The 21,488-nt window shown below is 36.4% G+C and overlaps 1 protein-coding gene across 1 annotated transcript in view; it reads right to left on the bottom strand.

The window, feature by feature from the left end:
* Positions 1-21,488, bottom strand: part of STAM (signal transducing adaptor molecule) — a 45,131-nt gene that overhangs the window by 23,154 nt on the left and 489 nt on the right. The window contains exons 2-7 of the mRNA XM_007460871.1: positions 10,716-10,791; positions 10,539-10,634; positions 8,967-9,113; positions 4,159-4,249; positions 2,133-2,325; positions 9-86 (exon numbers count right to left, since the gene is read on the bottom strand). Of these exons, the coding sequence (XP_007460933.1) occupies positions 9-86; positions 2,133-2,325; positions 4,159-4,249; positions 8,967-9,113; positions 10,539-10,634; positions 10,716-10,791 (681 nt within the window). The remainder of the gene's footprint in view (positions 1-8; positions 87-2,132; positions 2,326-4,158; positions 4,250-8,966; positions 9,114-10,538; positions 10,635-10,715; positions 10,792-21,488) is intronic.

The raw sequence follows: 21,488 nt of genomic DNA on the forward strand, positions 1-21,488 counted from the left end.
GTTCAGCAGTGAGATCCGCAGTCACAAAATTAGAGGGGAATAACCCCATGCCTTGATGGGTTTCACCCTTCCACCAGTTGGGGTCACTAAGAGAAACAAGAAAGAATGCTTTACTATAACAAAGAACTTTTATTTCTATGTATCTTTACCTTTTATAGTGTTTAACCTATATTATTACCAGATCTGAAGCTCACAACAATCCAATGGAGGAAGTGAATGTATCATTATTACAAATTAGAGATGAGGCCTCAGAGAAGATAAGACACTATTAAATACACAGTTCTTTCTCATATTCTGGAAGGCTGGCGAACACTTCGAGGATCTAGTACAAGGCTCTGAACTCTCTCCCTCAAACAGAGGTCCCCACACTTGAAAACTGTCAACTTCGAATGGTTCATAGGCTCCCGCGAGAGAATCCTTTATAATAAGATAGATGGTAGGCTCTGAATCCAGACCTCCATTCCTAATCAGTCCTCTTTCTAGCACACATTAGGAAACTTTCCCCCCCACAAGAGAACACACATGACAGTAACACCATTTATAGCACAAAATGTTCACAAGGAACACACTCCCAGGTGCGTACCCACACTAACCACTGGATCCCCGGCACCTAGGATAAGGAAAGCTAGCAAGTGCTCAATAAATACTTTTTGAATGAATGAATGACCAAGGTTTTGTGCAACTTCATGCTAACCAGCTCAAACTTTACTTCATTTTCTTCCATTCAAGAAAACATATTAGTATGTAAGTGTGATACTATAAGAATAATCTTAAATGTATTTGAATTGATCTTTAAAAACCACATGCAGGGACTTCCCTGGTGGCACAGGGGATAAGACTCCATGCTCCCAATGCAGGGGGCCCAGGTTCAATCCCTGGTCAGGGAACTAGATTCCACATGCATGCCACAACTAAGAGTTCACACACCACAGCTAAGGAGCCCATGTGCCGCAACTAAGGCCTGGAGCCACAACTAAGGAGCCCGCCTGCCACAACTAAGAAGCCCGTGTGCTGCAACTAAGGAGCCAGTGAGCCACACTGAGGAGCCCGCCTGCTGCAACTAAGACCCGGTGCGACCAAATAAATAGAAACATAAATAGTAAAATGAAACAAACAAAAAAACCTAACGCATTTATCCGACCTCAAAAACAAAGATTTAGGCTTCCCTGGTGGCACAGCGGTTAAGAATCCGCCTGCCAAGGCAGGGGAGACAGGTTCGAGCCCTGGTCTGGGAAGATCCCACATGCCGCACAGCAACTAAGCCCGTGCACCACAAGTACTGAGCCCGCGTGCTAGAGCCCATGAGACACAGCTACTGAGCCCGCGTGCCACAATTACTGAAGCCTGCACACCTAGAGCCCATGCTCCGCAACAAGAGAAGCCACTGCAATGAGAAGCCCGCACACCGCAATGAAGAGCAGCCCCCGCTCGCCACAACCAGAGAAAGCCCGCATGCAGCAACAAAGACCCAATGCAGCCAAAAATAAATAAAATAAATAAAAATTTATATAAAAAAAAAACTGCCAGGTCAGCTCTCCCTTTAAAAAAAATAAAGATTAAAAAACACTTGCAAATTTTAGCACTTCATTATGAGTAATAATCATCAGTAACAACTAATTTTCAAGTAAACATAAAGCTGTAGTAAAAAAACAGATGCACTGTATCACCTCCCCTATGATATAATGTATATAACACCATGTAAAATGAATCTGTTCCACACTGATATACTATTCTGTGCAAATAAATTAATTCAATATATTTTGTATTTCTTATAAATTCCATATATATATATATATATATATATATTTGGTGTATTTTCTAAAATCTTAACCTTTTTTTTTTTGTACTAATTTAACAATCTATATTATAAGATGGAACCAAAAATGAATAGAGTAAACTGGGCCTCCAAGACATATAAAATCCATTTAAATGATAGATGAGGAAAAATTAAGCTACAAAATACGAATCCAGACAGTATGACACAAGCAAAGCAACCGACCGTCCTACAGAAAAACTACCTGCATCAGTATTTGATTTTATTACGTTTGATAAGGCATTCAGCAAGAATAATATGAAACACAGAATATGTTATATATTTTCAAATGAATGTTCAACTTAATAGTAACCATCACCTGTCATCAAGAACTGTAATAATTTCTCCAGCTTTAAAAGTAAGTTCGTTATCTTCAGCAGCTTCAAAGTCGTATATAGCACGAACTTTTCGGCCTTCGTGTTGGTGGTTAGTTAAGAGATTAGATGTGCTTGGATACAAACTGGAAAGGGTGGTTGACTGCTGCCTTTGTTCCTTCAGCGACAACTCAATGGCTGGAAAATAATGGGTTTAAAAAGACCCAAAATGTTAATATACCCAGCAATCCTAAGAAGTACAAAAAGATATCTGAAGGTAAAAAGTATTCTTCTAATAATGTAGAGGGAAACTAGGACATATCCTGATATAATATACTGAACAAAAATGTCATCAATTTTATTCATTCATTCACACTGAGAGCTTAAAAAATAAATAAACTAAAAAAAAAAAACAACAGCATGATGACTATTTTTACTGAACAGGTACAATTTTAAATATTCTGGGTAATAAAAAGACATAAACTCAAATCAATTTTGTTTAATTTAGCTGCAGATATTTTATATTTTCTTTCATCTTTTCAATGTATTTCTGTAGCTTAAGTTTACCAAATAATAACCAAAATCACTTGGGAAGTCCAAAGCCCCAAGCTTGAGTCCTTCACTGGGGTCTTACTAAATAGGAGTCTCAAAGGTAGTATGTGAGAACCTACATTTTATTGTTCCAAAGGTCATTCTTAGGTAATCAGTCTAAGAACTGGAATTTGGAAATAACTACAGTAAAGTCTCACCTAACAAATCCCCCAAAATAGATTCCAAATGTGTCTGCTCTATCTCCTCCCCTAATACAGGGCATCACCATGTGTCACACAGGCTCTGTAACATAATCTTAATGAATTGACTACCCTGCTTTCAGTGCAACACATAACCCCGTCTTCCCTTCCATCTCTGTTCTAGATGAATAAAAGACCAGATGGGAAAATAAAACTTTAAAATTATCATAGAAAAATATCTTTCAGGATCCTGCGGGAGAGGAAAATATCTTAAGACATTAAAAAAAAAACCCAAAATCATAAAAGAAAAGCAAAAATTTTGACTACATGAAAATTTAAAACTTGTTTAATAAAACATGCCATTATCAAAGTTTAAATTGTAAGCCAAACCCTAATAGTAGATATCTATAATAGATATAACAGGCAAAAGATTAACATCCAAAATAAAGATGTTCTATACATTATTAGAAAAAAAATAGAAAGACAGACGATCAGAACAGCTAATAAACGTACAAAAAAGGACTGAACCTCACTAGCAATCAACAAAATAAAAATTAAAAACAACTAGGTATCATTTCAAACCCATCAGATTCACAAAAATTAAACTCTGACAATAGCAAATGTCATGAGACTAAAAAGAATAAGTGAATAATAAAAGCTTTTATACACTGCTGATGGAAAAGGAAATACTACAACTATTTAGCAAAGTTAAAGATGTACCTACTCCATAAGCCAACAATACCACAAAACAAAATCTTTCTCACACACACACACACATGAGAAGGTGGACAAGGATACCCAGTGCAGCTTACTTGTTATAGTAAAAAAAAAATCAGAAAACCCAGCTGTCCATCAGTAGGAGGATAAATTATAGCAGATATTTATTAGTTCACTGGAATATTACACAGCAGTTAAAACAGATGAACTTGATATACATGTCTCATTATGAACAGATCTCAAACATATTGTTGCATGAAGAAAACAAGTTGTAGATGATACCTAGAGTACACTATTTATGAAAAAGAATTTGTTGGACACAAAAAAGTATTTGGTATTGTTTATGGACACATAGTGTAGTAAAAACATTATAGAAAAATAGACTGAACGGACATACACAATAGCAGTTGCCTCGGAAGAGGAGAGGAAAAAAGTGACACTGAAGAGAGGAACAAAGGAGAACAAGTAGATTTCAACTTCAGCTGTGAACTCCTATTTCTTTTATTTTTAAATATCTTGGGGGAAAATAAACATCAAGTAAGAGACCTATCTTCTTTCCATGATCAGGGACTTAAAAATGTACCTTTTGCTAAATCTTCTTCTTCTTTTTTGTTAGCCACAGTGCCAGGATCCTTGGCTACCAGAGCCGGGCTTGCTTTTGCTTGTTCTGCAGCCTAACACACAAAAAAGGAAAATGATATTTGAAAGTTGTTCTCAATTTTCCTACCCCCAACTAATCTAAGAACTCACAAGACCCTTCCCATCAATCCACCACAGACTTCTGAACAAGAAAGAAATCTGAACCTGAGCAGCCTCCTCTTTGAAAGGAGCCAGAGAACAGGTAGAACTGGAGAAAACAGACTGAGAGCGTTAGTTTTCTTAGGGTTAACAGTCCAGCCACACTCTCCCAGGTTTGCGTGAAGAGGTTAAACCAGAAGCAGACACTATGCAAACCAGAGAAGACAGACTAGAGGAGATTTCAACAAAAAGGGGTTGAGAGTGGGAAGGAGATGACCACTTTAAAAACAAGCGTTTTTAAAATTTTTAAAATATCTATTCAAGAGTTTTACTGTTTCCTTCCAGATCAAAAGTCAGGATGTTATCTTTAGGAATCCAATTGATATACAGTAATACAAATGCTCATAAAATTATACTATTTTCGGGCTTCCCTGGTGGCGCAGTGGTTGAGAGTCCGCCTGCCGATGCAGGGAACACGGGTTCGTGCCCCGGTCCGGGAAGATCCCACATGCCGCGGAGCGGCTGGGCCCGTGAGCCATGGCCGCTGAGCCTGTGCGTCCGGAGCCTGTGCTCCGCAACGGGAGAGGTGGCAACAGTGAGAGGCCCGCTTACCACACACAAAAAAAAATTATACTATTTTCTAAACCAAAATACTAGCAGTTAATTTTTACAATATATTACTGTCCCTCTTAAACATATTTTGTATATAAGGTAGTGTACAAGTAAATAAATACATACATTGATTCACACAGAATTACAAGCTTCTAAAGTCTTAATGGCTGCTGAGTTTTTGTGTGGCCATTGAGGCCAATCAGACTCCAGCCTCATTTTTTCAACCATTCTATCAGTTACCAGAAACTGTTGGCACACACACACACACACACACACACACACACACACACACACATATGCTGTGACACACTTTTGCTTCTACTCATGACGTCCTCCCCTCTGGCTCACTGTACTCCATCCACATTGTTTCCTAGTGAGATCCAACCCACCAGTCAGTGAACAGCTGAAAATCACTTTCTCAGTGAAACATTCCTAAACCCTCTCATTAAGCCTTCCCTCCTCTGTGCCCCTCTAGTAACACTTTTAAACAAGGTATTATATGATTCGGGTAGTTAAGGACAGTTAAGGACGCAAGCTGGGGAATCAGGCTAATGGGGAGTCAGGCTAATGCGGTTCAAACCCCAGATGCACCACCTTCTAACACATGAACCTGAGCGCCTAAAAGCCTCCTTTGGCCTCAAGTTCCTCATCTACGAAATGAGGACAACAATGGCCCACACACCACAGGCTGTCATGAGGATTAAATCAGCACATGTAGCTTCCAAAATGAGGGCCATTCAGGGTTTAAATCACAGAGTATACAACGTTGTCTCCTGGGCTTAAAATGTATGCAGAGGTGATACATGCCATACATGTGATAACTAAAGCACAAAGGGTGCTGAAGTAGGAAGTAAATAAACTCTCTACAGTTGCAAGGTTTCTACATTTTATGTGAAATAATTCGCTATTAACTCAAAATAGACTGTGACAAGTTACAAATGTATACTGTAATTCCCAAAGCCATCAATTAAGAAAAATGAAATTCTAAAAAATATTCAAATTACCAAATGCATAGCACTTAGATCACTGCCCAGTACATAGTAACAGGCAATGAATCTCAGCTCCTATTATAATTCTCTGCTTACATGTCTGTCTCCATAACCAGGCTGCATGCTCCTTGAGGGTATATGGGGCTAAATATTATAAGAGATCATAAATGATTGTTGAGTAAATGAAAGGCAAAATATTCAACATTATAGTAAATACCGTGCTATAGTCTTCACTTAATATATTTATAATGTCAAACAAATACACAAGGCATTTATTTTTAGAAAAGCTGATTAGAAGAGAGCTTTTGTATTCAATGAATAGAACTTCAAGCACTCTCAATCTGACCCACCTCTAGTTGTAATCTTCCTTAAATAAAAATGTTTTAATCATCATACACTTCTGAAAATTGAACGTATGCTTCATCAGAGGTAACCTTTATCGTTATATATGAATTTTTTTTTCACAACTTGTGAACTTCACAAAATAGACATATTGATCTTTTGTGGTCTGAGAAGGGATCTCTATTGGTCAAGTAGGAAGTGCAGAAACAAGCTATATTAAGCCCTACATTCCTGAACTGCTCTGTCTCTTTTCAAAGTTCCTTTCTATCATCAGGTTCCAAGTATAGCAACGCTACTTGTCTGATTAACCAGTCAAACACAGTAGCAGTGCCAGTATCACTTCGACCTCAGTGTCCAAAGTCAGTGCTCAAGAGAACCACAGCAGCAAAAGTTAGGTGACTCAAGTATCACTTTTCTTAATATTTTTATATTATTTTCTTCTGTACTTGGATGAAAAAATATACTTTAAAAAATTCTCTTGTTTCCAGAACCTTTTTTTAAAATATGCTAACAAAGGTCTAGTCTGATTAAAATGTAGTAATGGCTTAAGCAACTAAGTGACTGTAAGATTTGGAGGGACTTCTGCAGTTGATCCCAGATGATACATTTTTTTTTTTTAATTAAACATGAAGCTCTTTACAAACACGGTTTTCAACGGAAACCTCTTCAGAAACTACTATTAAAAAAATCACCATTCTACCTCATCATAGGTTACTTTATACGCATTTTACATATTTCTTGTGGTTGAAAGACAGCAACTATAACAAAATGAGCTTTCACATATGTTATAAGATCTAGATGAAAAAAAGAAAAGTAACTCTTAACTTTACTATTGCTGATCTACATCCTGAATCTTTTGAACAGGAGAGTAGTCTCACATCTACACCAATTAGTACATAAACGCTCTTGCCAGTGTTCACTCCACTTCTTGTCCTTCGAAGCCTAGTCCGGACAGACACATATCTACTAACCTCAATATCAAACGGAAGGCAGGATCGTGTAGTGGAAGGAACACTGGACTGAGAGTCAGGAGGCCTGTGTCCTAGTTCCAGCTCTGTCAACTACTAGCTGTGGCCCTGGGCAAGTCACTTAACCATTCTGGGTCTCAGTATCCTCATCTGTAAAATGAGGGGATTAGGTTAGAGGATCACTAGAGTTGTTCCCACAACTATCTGAGATTCTAGGTTAACCAAACAAAGCTACGTATCAAACGGATCAGTAACTCTTCTTCCTTCTCTTACAGGAACAAGTTCCTTTGTGGACTGAAATGCAGTTTTCACCTGCACTGAAAGCTGTCCTCAAGAGTCGTGCTGCTCAAAACAGTCATCAGGGGGCTTGTTAAAATGGACACAATGAATCCACTGCTTGGAGGCACATTTCCACCCGTGAATGAGATGTTACAGTTCCCACAAGCTTCCAGGTGGTGATGATGATGGCCAACCAACCACACTGTAAGTAACAAGCTCCGGAACAGGTTCTCAGAATACAGAACCTGCCATTCCACTAAGCAACTACACTCTTTGGCTCTCCATAGTGAGTCTACTCTTCGATAATTAAACAGTGCTTCTATTGTCAAGGATATCTTATTATAAGATATCTTGGATTATTCTGCATAAAATTATTCCTTAATTATACAGATTTAGAAATTACTCTGAGGTAGTAAAAATGAGCTATCAATTATGAATGACTACTTCTCAAAGATGTAATTCATCACTGTAAAACTATTCACAAGCCAAATTTTTTCAAGTAAGAAGAAAAATATCCTCTCCTTCATCTCCAAAATATATTTCTAGGTTTTCACATCTCAAGAGTACCTAGATAAATTAGAAGTGCCTTGGGAAGAAAGTCTAGATAAGTCTGGATGAATCACTTCATAATTTCCTTGAAACGGTCAAAACCCTGAATAGGAGCCCTCTACAACTAAGAGTTTTCTGCTCATGCTTTCACATCACTCATTATATTCTACCCCAAGCCATACAGTGGGGAAAGACAGTGCAGTAAGTTACCACACACTTTAAGCCTACTTAGTTAGCTGGACATCCTAAAGGATGGTTACTAAGAGAAAAGGAATAAAAGAGATAATCTTCCTTTTTTTTTCCTATATGACATAAATTAGAGATTGAGCTCATTACATAAATAATATTTTTTAAAGGCAAGTTAAGTCTTTCAGTCAATCATATTTATTAGGAAAAAGAAAGAAGACACTTACGTGCTGGTCAGCTCTTAAGGGGAATTTCTCTTCCCAATGACCCACTTTTATCTCCCTACCATTTTTTAATACAAGTGCTCATAAATTTCATAATCCAAAGAACCTCTAAACACATCCTTAAATTTTAAGGAAACCTGATTTTTGAGCTGTCATTCTTTGTACATAAAATTACAGCACGAAGAGCATTTAACAAGAATGTCAGTATTACCTAATAAAGCAATTTTGTCTGTATTATTAAAATTATATTAAAAAATTTTTAATTGCAAAAAGGTTAAATGAATTCATTAATAAAGAAGGAGAAACAGTGGGGAAATAGAAGTTGGAACACATTAACATTCCACTATATTTTTCTGGCAACTTTATATGCAAGATTATTATTATTAACAAAAATTCATCTGGAGTATTAAAAACTACCTGGGTTTTGAAGAAAAAAAAAAAAACTCAAACATAGCTACTTTAGAGAAACGAACTGTAGCACACACATAAATTTATATAAAATACCTGAGAGCCAATAGCTGGAAACGTAACACCTTGTTCCTTAAGGTTCTTAATCATTGCTGATATTAGACTAAGCTGTGGATCATTCTTAAATTCATCCGTCCATTCAACCATAAGAGCCTTTAATTTTTCACACACTTTAGGATGACCCTTAAAAACAGAGAAAAAAATTAATAAAAAAGCACTAATTTCCTGGCAAATGATTTAATACAGATACCGTAAATATAAAACTTATAAAATGTTGCAGATCTCTTTTTAAATCATAAATTATCCCTAGCTATAGATGACACATAAGAAAATACAGATGGTTACTAGAAATAAACTAGTTTTATTTTCACACTATGAAAAAAAATAGATACCATCACATACCTCATAACATATTAAAACATTAGATATATAGTAACTTATTCTGGAGGTCAGAAAGACAGGACTTTTCAGAGTATTTTGCAACTAAGCAAGTGTTGTCTATGAGGAAGACATAGAAAAGTTTGTTTTCTTTTTTGCAGACCAATGAAAAATAAGTTGGAAAGAGAGAATAAATAGTACAATTCCTTTATTCCTAATTCCTGACTTTTAATGTGCATGGCTGTGTTTTTACCCAGTTACTTAATTATCTGAGGCCTGGCATGAGGTCTACTATATGCTGATATTCCTGGAAACTTCAATTCTTCAAAATAACATTTCCCCCTTAAGTATAAAACCAATATGTTCACTGTAAAATATCTGAAAAATAAAGAGTTCTTTCTCCTATACGCAACTGTTTGCTTTTTTTTTTAAACTGTTTGCTTTTTAAAGTTCTTCACGTTACTAAATACTGAGTACAAATCTTCAATTAAGGAAAATATTACATTAGAATCTCTTCATAAACCGTTGTACATTTTGATGGACATTCAGGACATCAAAAGAATGGTAAATAATTAGCACAAAATACCTAAATATAACTGAATAAAGCAGAACAGGAAAAAATTATCACATAACCATGTTCTAAAAGGAGTACAGAATTTTAAATTCTTATTTATGTACTATTGCCTACTAAAATCTGGAAATACTCATTTTTTCCAAAAAACATGAAGCATTTTCCCTTTTAACACTTAAAACATTTTTATATATAATTATCCCCCCAAAAAAGGCCAGAAATAATTACCTTTAAAATGCATGAATTTTTACTGAGAAAACTCACATATTACTTAGTAAATTAAAAATTTTAAATTCCTTAATTGCTGGATTTGAATTTTTAACTCTACATTCAGTTAAGTAGATGACCTCTGTGACTAAAAAAAAAATATGGTTAAAAAACTGTGCCTAAAGTAAACTGGTACCTCTTAATCAGAGAAATACACATATTTTTCATCAGAAGAAAGGAATGGTGAAGAAGAGGTTAAATATATTCTAATTTGGCTTGACCAAAACCAAATCTCCAAGTTATATAAATGTGTAGTCTCTTTAGCAAAACCTAACATGGACTTATACATGGGATAGACATAGCCTAGAAAGAGTTAATGTAAAGAACTGAACAATAAAATATATGAAGAAAGAAGACAGTGTTAATTCATTTCTAGAAATAATGTGCCTTACCTTGTTTAATACGTTGCTTACTTCACTAGCAAAATCTCTTGAACATACTTCTAAGTGAAAAATTTTGCCACAATTTGATACACACGCTCCTAGAAGCTAAAAGTATAAAATAGGGAGTTAAAAGGGCTCAATTTCGGTAGACAATTTTGCGGTAGATCTTGAAATGAAACCACTCACAGTCAGAGCCTGCATAGCAACATGAGGATCTTTATGGTTCACCCTCCTCATAATAGACCGAAGACAATCTTTAGGTCTAAAAAATGAGAAATGTAACAATTAGTAGTACATTCTACTTTTTTCCCCCTTAACTATAAAAGGCAATAGACTATGATACAAAAGGGAGAATATGGTAGAGAAGTTTAATTCTTACTAATGACACAATTGAAAAACTGTACACTAAAAAGTTCCTTTAAATTTTTCAAACAAAATTAACAGGCTCTCTTCCTTAACGATCATAGATAAGGCATTTTGGGCTAATTCTAGATGGAAAGTTTTGAAAATAAAATGACAGACCAAGACTTCCACTTCCAGTCATGATGGAATAACTGGAACCAGACTTACACTCCTGTTGTAAATAATTAGAAAACTGGAAAAATATATTTAAAATACATTTGGGACATTAGGCCACAGGTAGCGCTGAATGATGATCTCTAAGAAAGAACACAAATTAGATAAACAGACGTCTGCCTCAACTTTCTACCCAGGGGCACTTTCCAGGTAGCGAAATAGGCTTTCTGTCTAAAGGCAGTTTCTGGATCTCAGCACAGAGAAGCTGATCCCAGGAAGATAGTGGTGATCTCACTGAACTGAGGGGACAGAAATCAGAATTCCGGCAGGCTGTGGGAGCTAGAATTTGCAGGACAGAGTAGAGGAGCTATATGAAGAAAGAGTGCTAGATACCTGCATGGGGTCCACTGAGGTCTGCTGCCCACCAGGCTGGACAAAAAGTGACTGAGAGCTCTACGTTGAAGGGTTCCCAAAACTCACACAGCTGTCAGAGCTCATACCAAAGTGGACAGTCCTTGCAGCAGAGCACTTAGGCCTTGGTGATGGGGCTACACCATCCCAAAAGACTATCCTAAATCCATCTAATAACAGCTTAATAAACAAGCCACAGAAGAATAAAATTGATCCAGGTGTAACCTCTATAAGAATCAAGTCCAATATTCTTTAACAGGAGTATGACAAAACCTGGCATTCAACAATATGAAATTCATAATACTAAGCATTCAATCAAAAATTACCAGATGTGACACGAAGCAGGAAGAAGTGACACTTAACTAGGAGAAAACTCAGTCAAATGAAAATGTGGAAATTATATAAGCTATTTTAAGTATGCTCAAGGATGTACAAGGAATCATCAACATAGCAAAGGAAAGAAGTGGTATACAAAAAAGAACCCGATAAAACTTCCAGAGAAGAAAAATATATAAAATGAACTAATTAATTAACTAATTGGATGAAATTAACCTGATAGAAATGGAAGGACGTATCTAATAAGGGATTAATATCCGGAATATATAAAGGGGTCCTACCTCTCAACAACACAAAAATGATAATCCAATTCAAAAATGGGCAAAAGACTCAAACAGACATTTCTCCAAAGAAGATATACAAATGGCCAGAAAGCACATGAAAAACCGCTCAGCATCATTAGGGAGCGGCACATGAAATCACAGTGAGACATGATTTCACATTAAAAAGGAAGAGGCAACCAGCCGGGGATGTGGGGAAATGGGAACCCTCATGCATAGCAGTGCCCACAGCGATGCGAAACGAAACAACGTAGCCACTGTGGACAAGTCTGACAGCTTCTCACAAAGTCAGACATAAAACTGCCCCGTGACCCAGGAACTCCACCACTGTGTGCTGAATACACACATAAAAGAACTGAAAGCAGGGACTGAAGCAGACATCTATACATCCATGCTCAGAGCAGCATTATTCACAACAGCCAAATCTCCACTAACAGACGAATGGATAAACAAAATACAATGGAATACCATTCAGCCTAAAAGAACGAAATTCTGACACATGCTACATGGGTGGACCTTGAAGACATACTTAGTGAAATAAGTCAGACACAAAAGGAGAAATATTATATGGTTCCACTTATACATGGTACTCAAAACACACAAATTCATAGAGATACAAAGTAGAATAGAAGTCACCAGTGGCTAAGAGAAGGGGGAAATGGACAGTTACTATTTAACTGCATACATCCAGAGCTTCCATTTGGGATGGAAGTTTAGGAAATGGACAGTTGGACACACACATACAAAAGAGAAACAGTATCAAGTGATCTGAACAAACTGAGCCCTGGGAAAATTGGCCAGTAAGAATAATTGTCCTAAAAAATTTCTTTAAGAATTGAAAATGCAATTACTAATGATAAACAGAAAAAAGTCATTTTTAATAGGGAGATATTAGAATAAAAAATAAAATTTCTGTTTCTAAGCCTGTTTCACTGCCTGTTGGGAAGCTTTCCACCTAAAGAGCATGGAAAAAAGAGGGGGAAAAATTCTATTTATGGGATACCTATTATATGTCAAGCATTCAACTCATGATTCTGCAGCTCTTACTCTACTGATTTTGTATTAAAAGTATCTAAAAGCAGCATCATTAGACTGAAGAAATAATATAACATTATTTAGTCTGCCTTTTTTACAGTTGGACTTATTGTAACAATATTGGTTGATAATGTTGATTAATGTATCAATATTGGTTCATTACTTGTAACATATACCACACTAATGCAAGATGTTAATAATAGGGGAAACTGCATATAAGGGATGGGAGTGGGTTATGGAATTCTTCATACTATCTGCTCAATATTTTTCTAAACCTAATATTGTATTTTTTTAAAAAGTCTATTAATTATAAAACAAAAAATGAAACCATAAAGAAAACATGAGATAATTCTACTAAAACCCTGGAGAAGGAAAGTCTTGTATAACTCAAAATTCTAAACACCGTAAGACTGATAAATTCAGCTATATAAAAATCAAAATTTTCTAAATGGAAAAACAACAAAACAAAGTCAAAAAAATAATGGAAGGAGTTCCCTGGCGGTCCAGTGGTTAGGACTTGGCGCTTTCACTGCCAAGGCCTGGATTCGATCCTTGGTCGGGAACTAAGATCCCACAAGCTGTGCAGCGCAGCCAAAAAAACAAAAAACAAAAAATAATGGAAAAATATACGCAATTCATAAAACAGACAAGATATGTCCCTAACACATCAAGGACTCCTAGAAATGAGGAAAGGATAGATACAGACAGTTCACAGAAAAGGAAGCACAAACAGCTCTTAAATACAGAAGAAGACGTTCATCCCAGAAAACGGTAAGAATGTACCTTTGACTCTGGAAGACCACCCACCTCAAGCCTCTTCACCTTTATGGAAAGGGGTCAAAGGGAGCCCCGACCCCTCCTTCCCAGGACTCCAAGGTTCCTTCTGCAGAAGTCAAGACCAAGTCTTGGGCACCCAACTTTCTCTATGATCCAATAATTGAGAACTTGAGAACATATGCTTGTTATTCTTGTTTAGACAAGTCCCTACAAGAAGCTCCAGACTATCCTCTCCATCATTAAACAGCTATGCATATCCATTACTCCCCAGCTTCTGCAATCTTTCCACTGGACCCTCTAGAAGTCACAGCCCATGATTAACAAAAGGCCCTACCCCTGGTCCTTTTGCTCTACAGAAAACTGGCTCTCCATGGAAGATAACACTTCTCCTGCAGCCACCTCAAGTGGTAGCCTTCTGTCTTCCCACGGCTCTTGTACCTCCGAAATGAAGGGTCCTCTTTGCTCCCTTTGCTACTTCAAAACCACTCTCCCTTCCTCTTTCCTAAAACAGCCCAGTTCAGATCTTCTCATTTAAAAAACCTCACTGCCCCCTCATCTTTCAATGATTTTAACTCCTGGCTCACTGCCACTCTCTCTAATGTTACTTCTGTCTTAACGGAAGTGATGCTTCCAACACCATTGGCTTTTTGACTCCACCTTATTATTAACCGTCAAGGTCTACAAACTCCATTTCAAGCATTCCAACTATCATCTTCCATTTCTCTAACCCACTCACTCTCTTTATACCCAGCTCTGTGCTTGCTCAGGGCGACTCACCTCTGCTCCAGCTAGCCCGTACCTTTCAAGTTCTTAGAAAGCGCCAAGTGTCCTCTACCCTATGGCATTCACGTGAAGGCTGTTTCCTCTGCCTGGGACCTCGGCTTGCAGCTCTTTGCTTCTTCTCAACTTCAAAGTCATAGCGTAAATGTTATCTCTCATGCCTGTGCTTCCCTGAAAAACCTAAGTAGGTCTCCCTTTTATTCTCCACTGAAGCCCTCTGCTCACTATCTTCTTAGACCATTACCTGTTTATTTCTATCTTCCACTGGCAAACTGTTACCATAGCTGATGACAAAGGCTGTACCTGCTTTATTCACCACTCTAGACCCAAAGCATGATACCCAGCCAGTACTCACTGTTTGTCAAAGAAAAAAACGACTGATACAAAAAGAATGAAATGAACTGAAGTAATTCTGTGACTTTAAGAAAGTGAAAGAGACCGGGAAATCAAGATCACGCTTTACAAAAAAGCCTTTAATTTTATTCCTGCTATAACTCTTCCCCTAGTTTAAATTACATTTTAAAAAATCCTAAATATGAATCAGATTCTCATTTGTTAACTAGAAAAAACTAGAGCACCTACAGCTGTTGTGATGATTAAATAAAATGTTTATAAGGCACTTAAACAAGACCCGGCAGATAATAAGCAGTCAATAAATGTTGGCTATTATCCTTAAAAGAACACTTAAAAGACTTTAAAACCTAAGGCCAGTATATTAAGGGTATGATTATTACAAAACATATGTTGGAAGAAATCTGTTTTTAGAACTGATGCTGCCCTTCCAACTTGAAGAAGTCTAGGTCAGAGATTACTTTTCCCTTAAAATATCAGGACATATTCTATCAACCTCCAGCTAAAGGTCAGAAGTACTCAAAGCCCGGGTCCAGGACAAGACAACATAAAGCCAATGAAAAATATTTTTAACAAACTCTTTCCTTCTAATTCTGTATGAATAAATCAAACACTTACTATCCAAATAGATCCCTTATCCAAGTAAAGAAAAAAGTTTATCACGTCCATTCTCAGTCAACTATATTTTTGTCTAAAGTTAAACAAAGACAGTTAAGACATAAAATAATAGCACAAATTAATCTGGATGTCAATTACAGAGTTTTAATTTTAACTTTTTATTGTGGATAATCAACACCTACTCTCATCTATTTTTTATATATGAAATTATAATCAAATCAATCAAAACTAACAGACAAAAGCTATTTATTATGGGAAGCTATGTATTATGTTAAAGAAAACTGCTACTATTATTCTGAAAGTTCTCTTGATTCTGAACAAACAGACTTTTCAGTCCATCATATGACATCACTGGCTAAGCATTTTTCATTACTTAGACATTGGAACTGCACACTAAAAATCACGTGAATATCTTTGGAAATCAGAAAAATATTTTCAGAATTTGTTTTAAAGTTTTAAGTCCAGCATATTCAAATATTTCAGGCTGACAGGATATATTAGGGAATTAAGTAATTACAAATGCAGAATAGTGTATGATATGCTTATTGTCTATTACGGCAGGGAAAAGATACTCGTATTTGTGTAAAGAAACAATGGAAAGGTACAAAAGAAACAAAAGTGGTTACCTATAGAGGATGGAGGAGGGAAACAGGGACAGAAGTTAGACTTGTCAATGTTCATCTTTTTAAACTGTTCTAAATTTTGAGCCATGTGAGTATCTATTTTTGAAACAAAAAAGTACATATTTCATAAGCATAAGTATTTCTTTAAATCAACAAACATAAATACACACGTATGTGTGGCTCAAAGAACAGTAAGGTTTTTTTAAAGAGGAAGAATTAAAGAGGGTTTTTCGAAATACTGCTGGAACCATGTTTCTGGGTCACAGTTCTCTGACCAAATGAAATTTCACAATAATTGGCTCTTCATTTCCCCTTAAAAATTGAGACTATTTCCCAAACAACCATAACTCCAAAACAGATGACTCGAAAAAAAGAAAGGAAGGGAGGGAGGGAGGGATGAAGCAAGGAAGGAAGGAAGGAAGGAAGGAAGGAAGGAAGGAATTTTTTAAAAAGGGCCAAAAGGATTTTTAAATATTATTTTCTTAGGGAAGAAAGACTTTAATATAAGTTACTTTATGCACTAAATAATTCTACAATATATTGCTGGTTACAAATCATTTTGTTTAAAAAAGAATCTTACTGAAATAGAAATGCTTTTCTTAAAGTTCCCTCAACCATCCCTAAATCCGTCCTCTTAAATAGATCTGTACATTTCATAAAATTACAGATTAATAGCATATGGCAATGTTTTTTTAAAAAAAAAAAAAACCTAGACTGTTGCCTAGTATACAAATAACCCGATGAACTGCATTACAGTCCATAACATGCCTCTACTTCAACCTGCCCTATCTACATTTGCCTCAGGAAAACTCATGTCCCCTTTTCCCTCTCACACCAATGACATGTCTCAGTCTTTTCTAAAGTACACCAGGTACCTAGAATACTTCACGGACAACCTACAATACCGGTTCAATATTCTCATGCTACTATCAGCAACCCATACTAAACATATGTATCTAGATTCCTAGACAACATAAACCAGATTTCCATAAGTTTTCCATATAACTAATTATGAAATGATTTTAAAAATTAAAACCAAACTGTAAGTGGTTACCAGGTTCTGGGGAAGGGGGACGTGGTAAGTTGTTTGACAGGCAGAGCTCACTTGGGGATGATGAAAAGATCTGGAGATGGATAGTGGTGATGATACCACAACAATGTGAATGTGCTGAATGCCACAAACTTGGGTCAAAGAAAATGTTTTCATGTATAATAATGCACTTGCCTTTATAATAATGCAGTCATAAAATATTTTTATTACTTTTTTATGGAGAAAGAGAACCAGGAAGATAAAAGTGCTGACGGCCCATGAAAGTCAAAATGTGGCCCTGATGCTTATTTCCTACTATGAAATCATCAAGGTACAGCAAGAAAGTGAAAATAATGAAAATACAACTGGATATGTATGTAAAACATTATTTTTAAAGAGAAATCGCATACATAAGCAAATTTTGTGGGTTTGATTTTTTTTTAAACCCTAGTAATATTAGAATGGCATCTCAATTATTACACAATCAAACAATTCTTTATTAAAAAGAGCTATAAAGAGCTAAAAAGAGATATCACATTTCCATAAACAAAAAAATAAATGCTTGGAAATGAACTTAATGAGAATTTAAAGGAACCAGAGAGCAAGTATTAAGGAAGAAAAAATAAGTGAAAGAGAAAAAAGGAAAAGAAGGAAAGAGAAAGGAAAAAATATTGATTAAAAACAAACAGATATACCTCTCATTATTTAAATTAGCAAAGCTGAAAACACTTCCTAAGAAAATTCATAGATTTAGCATAATGTCAATTAAAATCTCCAAAGTATAATGAAATACTAAGGAAAAATACTGAGAGAGAATATGTTGTCTAAAGTAAACTTGAAAAAATTAAAGAATGAGGATGTATCTAAACCTACTGATACTGGATAACAACAAAAAGCAAATAGAAAACAATTACTTAAAGCTATAAATTAGTACATTTTAAGTATACAAGGACAACAAGGATGGAACCTTGAAGGCATTATGCTAAGTGAAATCAGTCAGACAGAGAAAGACAAATACTTTATGATCTCACTTATATGTGGAATCTAATAAAATCAAACTCATAGAAACAGAGAACAGACGGGTGGTTGTCAGAGGGGCAGAGGGGTGGGCAAAATGAATAAAATGGGTCAAAAGGTACAAACTTCCAGTTATAAGTAAGTTCTGAGGCTGTAATGTACAGCATGGAGAGTACAGTTACAATACTTTGTTGCACATTTGAAAGTTGCTGAGAGAGTAGATCTGAACAGTTCTCATCACAGGAAAAGACAGGAAAAAAATAACAGATTATCATTTCTAGTATAATAATGTTAACATGAAGAAAAACAAATTGATCTCTTTAAATCTCCATGACACGTCATACAGGATTTTTAGGTGGGTTACAACTTTATTTTTTAACTAGAAAAATACAGAACATTTCTAGCAATGAAAGGGAGTTTGTCCTTTCATTTCAAGCAATTAATCAAATTATTATAAAAAGTATCTACAAAATGAAGACTACCAAACTAAAGATAGAAAGAAAACTGATGGAGTGAAAGGAGAGAGGAGGGACTTTGCAACTGGAATGCTAGATAAAAGTTTTATCTCCAAAATACACAGGGATGGAGCTAGGTCGATACCTAGTCCTCAAGAGACAAACTGTCACAAAATATTTTAATCAAAAAGAGGCAGGTTTGACATAAATACACTACTATGTGTAAAACTGATAGCTAGTAGGAACCTGCATTATAGCACAGGAAATTCAGGTCCGTGCTTTGTGAGGACCTAGATGGGCAGGATGGGAGGGAGGTTCTAGAGGGAGGGGATATATGTATACATATAGCTGATTCACTTCGTTGTACAGCAGAAACTAACACAACATTGTAAAGCCATTAAAAAAAAAAAAACAGAGGCAGAGGTGTACCCACTTAACCATGCACCAGATACTATTATAAACACTTTATATCTATTAACTAATCTAACACTCACAACAAGCCCCCTATAAAAAGATACTATTTTTACTCTCTTGTAGCAAACTAGAAAAGGAAGTTACTATTTACCCACCAGTGACACAGCTTAGCAGTCAGAGCCAGGATCTGAACCCAGGCAGTCTCACTCCAGAGGCCATGCTCTCAGCCACCAAGCTATTTGCTTTCCTCCGCACAACAAAAATTCATAGACCTTTCATCCTACAAATCTAAGTCTACTAGATGTATATAAATTACTATTATACAAGGCAAAACACAAATAAGAATGGTTTTGATAGAGTGCTTTGAGGATTCAGGTTTTCGGTAATGATTTTCAGTACTAGGGATAAGGAAAGCCTTTGTGGAAGAAATAATATCCATAGTGGGTCTGGAAGGATATGAGACACAGAGATAGGAGATGGGAGAAGAGAATATTCAACACTGAAGGAACACAATGACCAAAAGCATTACAATAAAGCAGAAAAGCACTGGCAGCTCAAAAAATATTTGAGCTGAAAAGAACAGTAACTACAAAAGAAATAAATGAAAAATAAATGATTCAGAGGCCTAAGGAGGTTACTAGACTTAACTCAGTATGGAAGACAGGGGAGTAACATGGTCAGAGTTGTCATATGGCCACCGGCTATAAGAACTGGACAGAAAAGAGATGGAAACAGAAGGAAATGCCAGAAGGTTAATTCACTAGGCTAGGCGTGGTTAAGGATGGCTCAAGTAAAGTGGGGCCAGTAGACGTAGAGAAGGAGGAACAGACACATAACACACAGTAACTACTCAAACATCAACTAAATTAAGGAACTAACCAGGCCGGAAAGGATGCAAAGACAACAAAGGGGATGAGTGAGGCCACAATCTTGTGACAGGGTGGAAAGGACTTAAAGACAAACTGCCCCTCCTGGTTTGACCAAGTTCAAGAACTTCACTAAGGAGACTCTATGACATCAATATCGTGAGATATTATGGAGGTGTGCTGACAGAATTTAGTAAAAAGCTAAATGCAGAGGAGAGTCTGAGGTTTTAGGTGTGAATGAAAGAATAACCTTGTCATTAACAGAGACAGGGGACAATGGAGGGAATGTAGGTTTAAAGCAAAAGGAGACATGAGTTCAGGATTCTAGATGTGAGGCTGCGGCTTAGGTAGTGTGATGTTCAGAAATTATGCTGCATCCCCAATATTAGTGCTTGAGTTAGGGATTCAGAGCTAAAACTACAGATGTCACATAAAGAAACCTGAAAGCTGGGAGATTTCAAAAGAAAAAGTATCAGGTAAAAAAATGGATCAAAGAAAGTTTAAGGAACTATTTCTATTTAGAAGGTAAGGAAGAAGAGCCAGAGAAGTCACCATCAGAGAGCTAAGATTACCACCAGAAGAATCAAGCAGAATCCAGCAGTCCTCCCAAACATTCTTCACATGAAAGTACGTAAATAAGACAATATTTGTGTGGCACAAAGGGGTAAACGTGGCTACTAATAACTGGACGTTATTAGCCCAGGAATGAAGGAAACCATTACTCTATACACCAGTAAATCCCCTTGCAGCACTGTTGAGAAAGCCCTGTAGTACCAAAAAGTCTGTATGCCAGAAAGTTTACAATTCTATTTCCCTAAAACTGTCTCTCTTTCAACAGTCACTGATTAGTTGGGTCAAATGGGCACGTGTGACAAAGAAGAAAAGAACACAGAAATAACCAAAAAACTTGGTAATTGAGAAATCACTGATGACTTTAAAAATCAGTGGGAATGAAAACAACCTAAACATCCATCAACAGATGAATGGATAAAGAAGATTTGGGGAATACACACACACACACACACACACACACACACACACACACACACACACAATGGAACACCACTCATCCATAAAAAAGAATGAAATAACGCCATTTGCGGCAACATGGATGGACCTAGAGATTATCATACTAAGCGAAGTCAGAAAGAGAAAGACAAATATCATACGATATTACTTATACGTGGAATCTAAAATACAACACTAATTAACATATCTACGAAACAGAAACAGACTCACAGACATAGAGCACAGACTTGAGGTTGCCAAGGGTGGGTGGGGGGAGGGAGGACTAGGAGTTAGGGACGAGCAGATGTAAACTATTACATAGAGAATGGATAAACAACAAGGTCCTACTGTATAGCACAGGGAACTATAGTCAATATCGTGTGATAAACCATAATGGTAAAGAATATATGTATAACTGAATCACTTTGCTGTACAGCAGGA

This window comes from Lipotes vexillifer, unplaced genomic scaffold (genome assembly GCF_000442215.2).
Source record: "Lipotes vexillifer unplaced genomic scaffold, Lipotes_vexillifer_v1.1 scaffold534, whole genome shotgun sequence".
NCBI classification, from domain to species: Eukaryota; Metazoa; Chordata; class Mammalia; order Artiodactyla; family Lipotidae; genus Lipotes; species Lipotes vexillifer.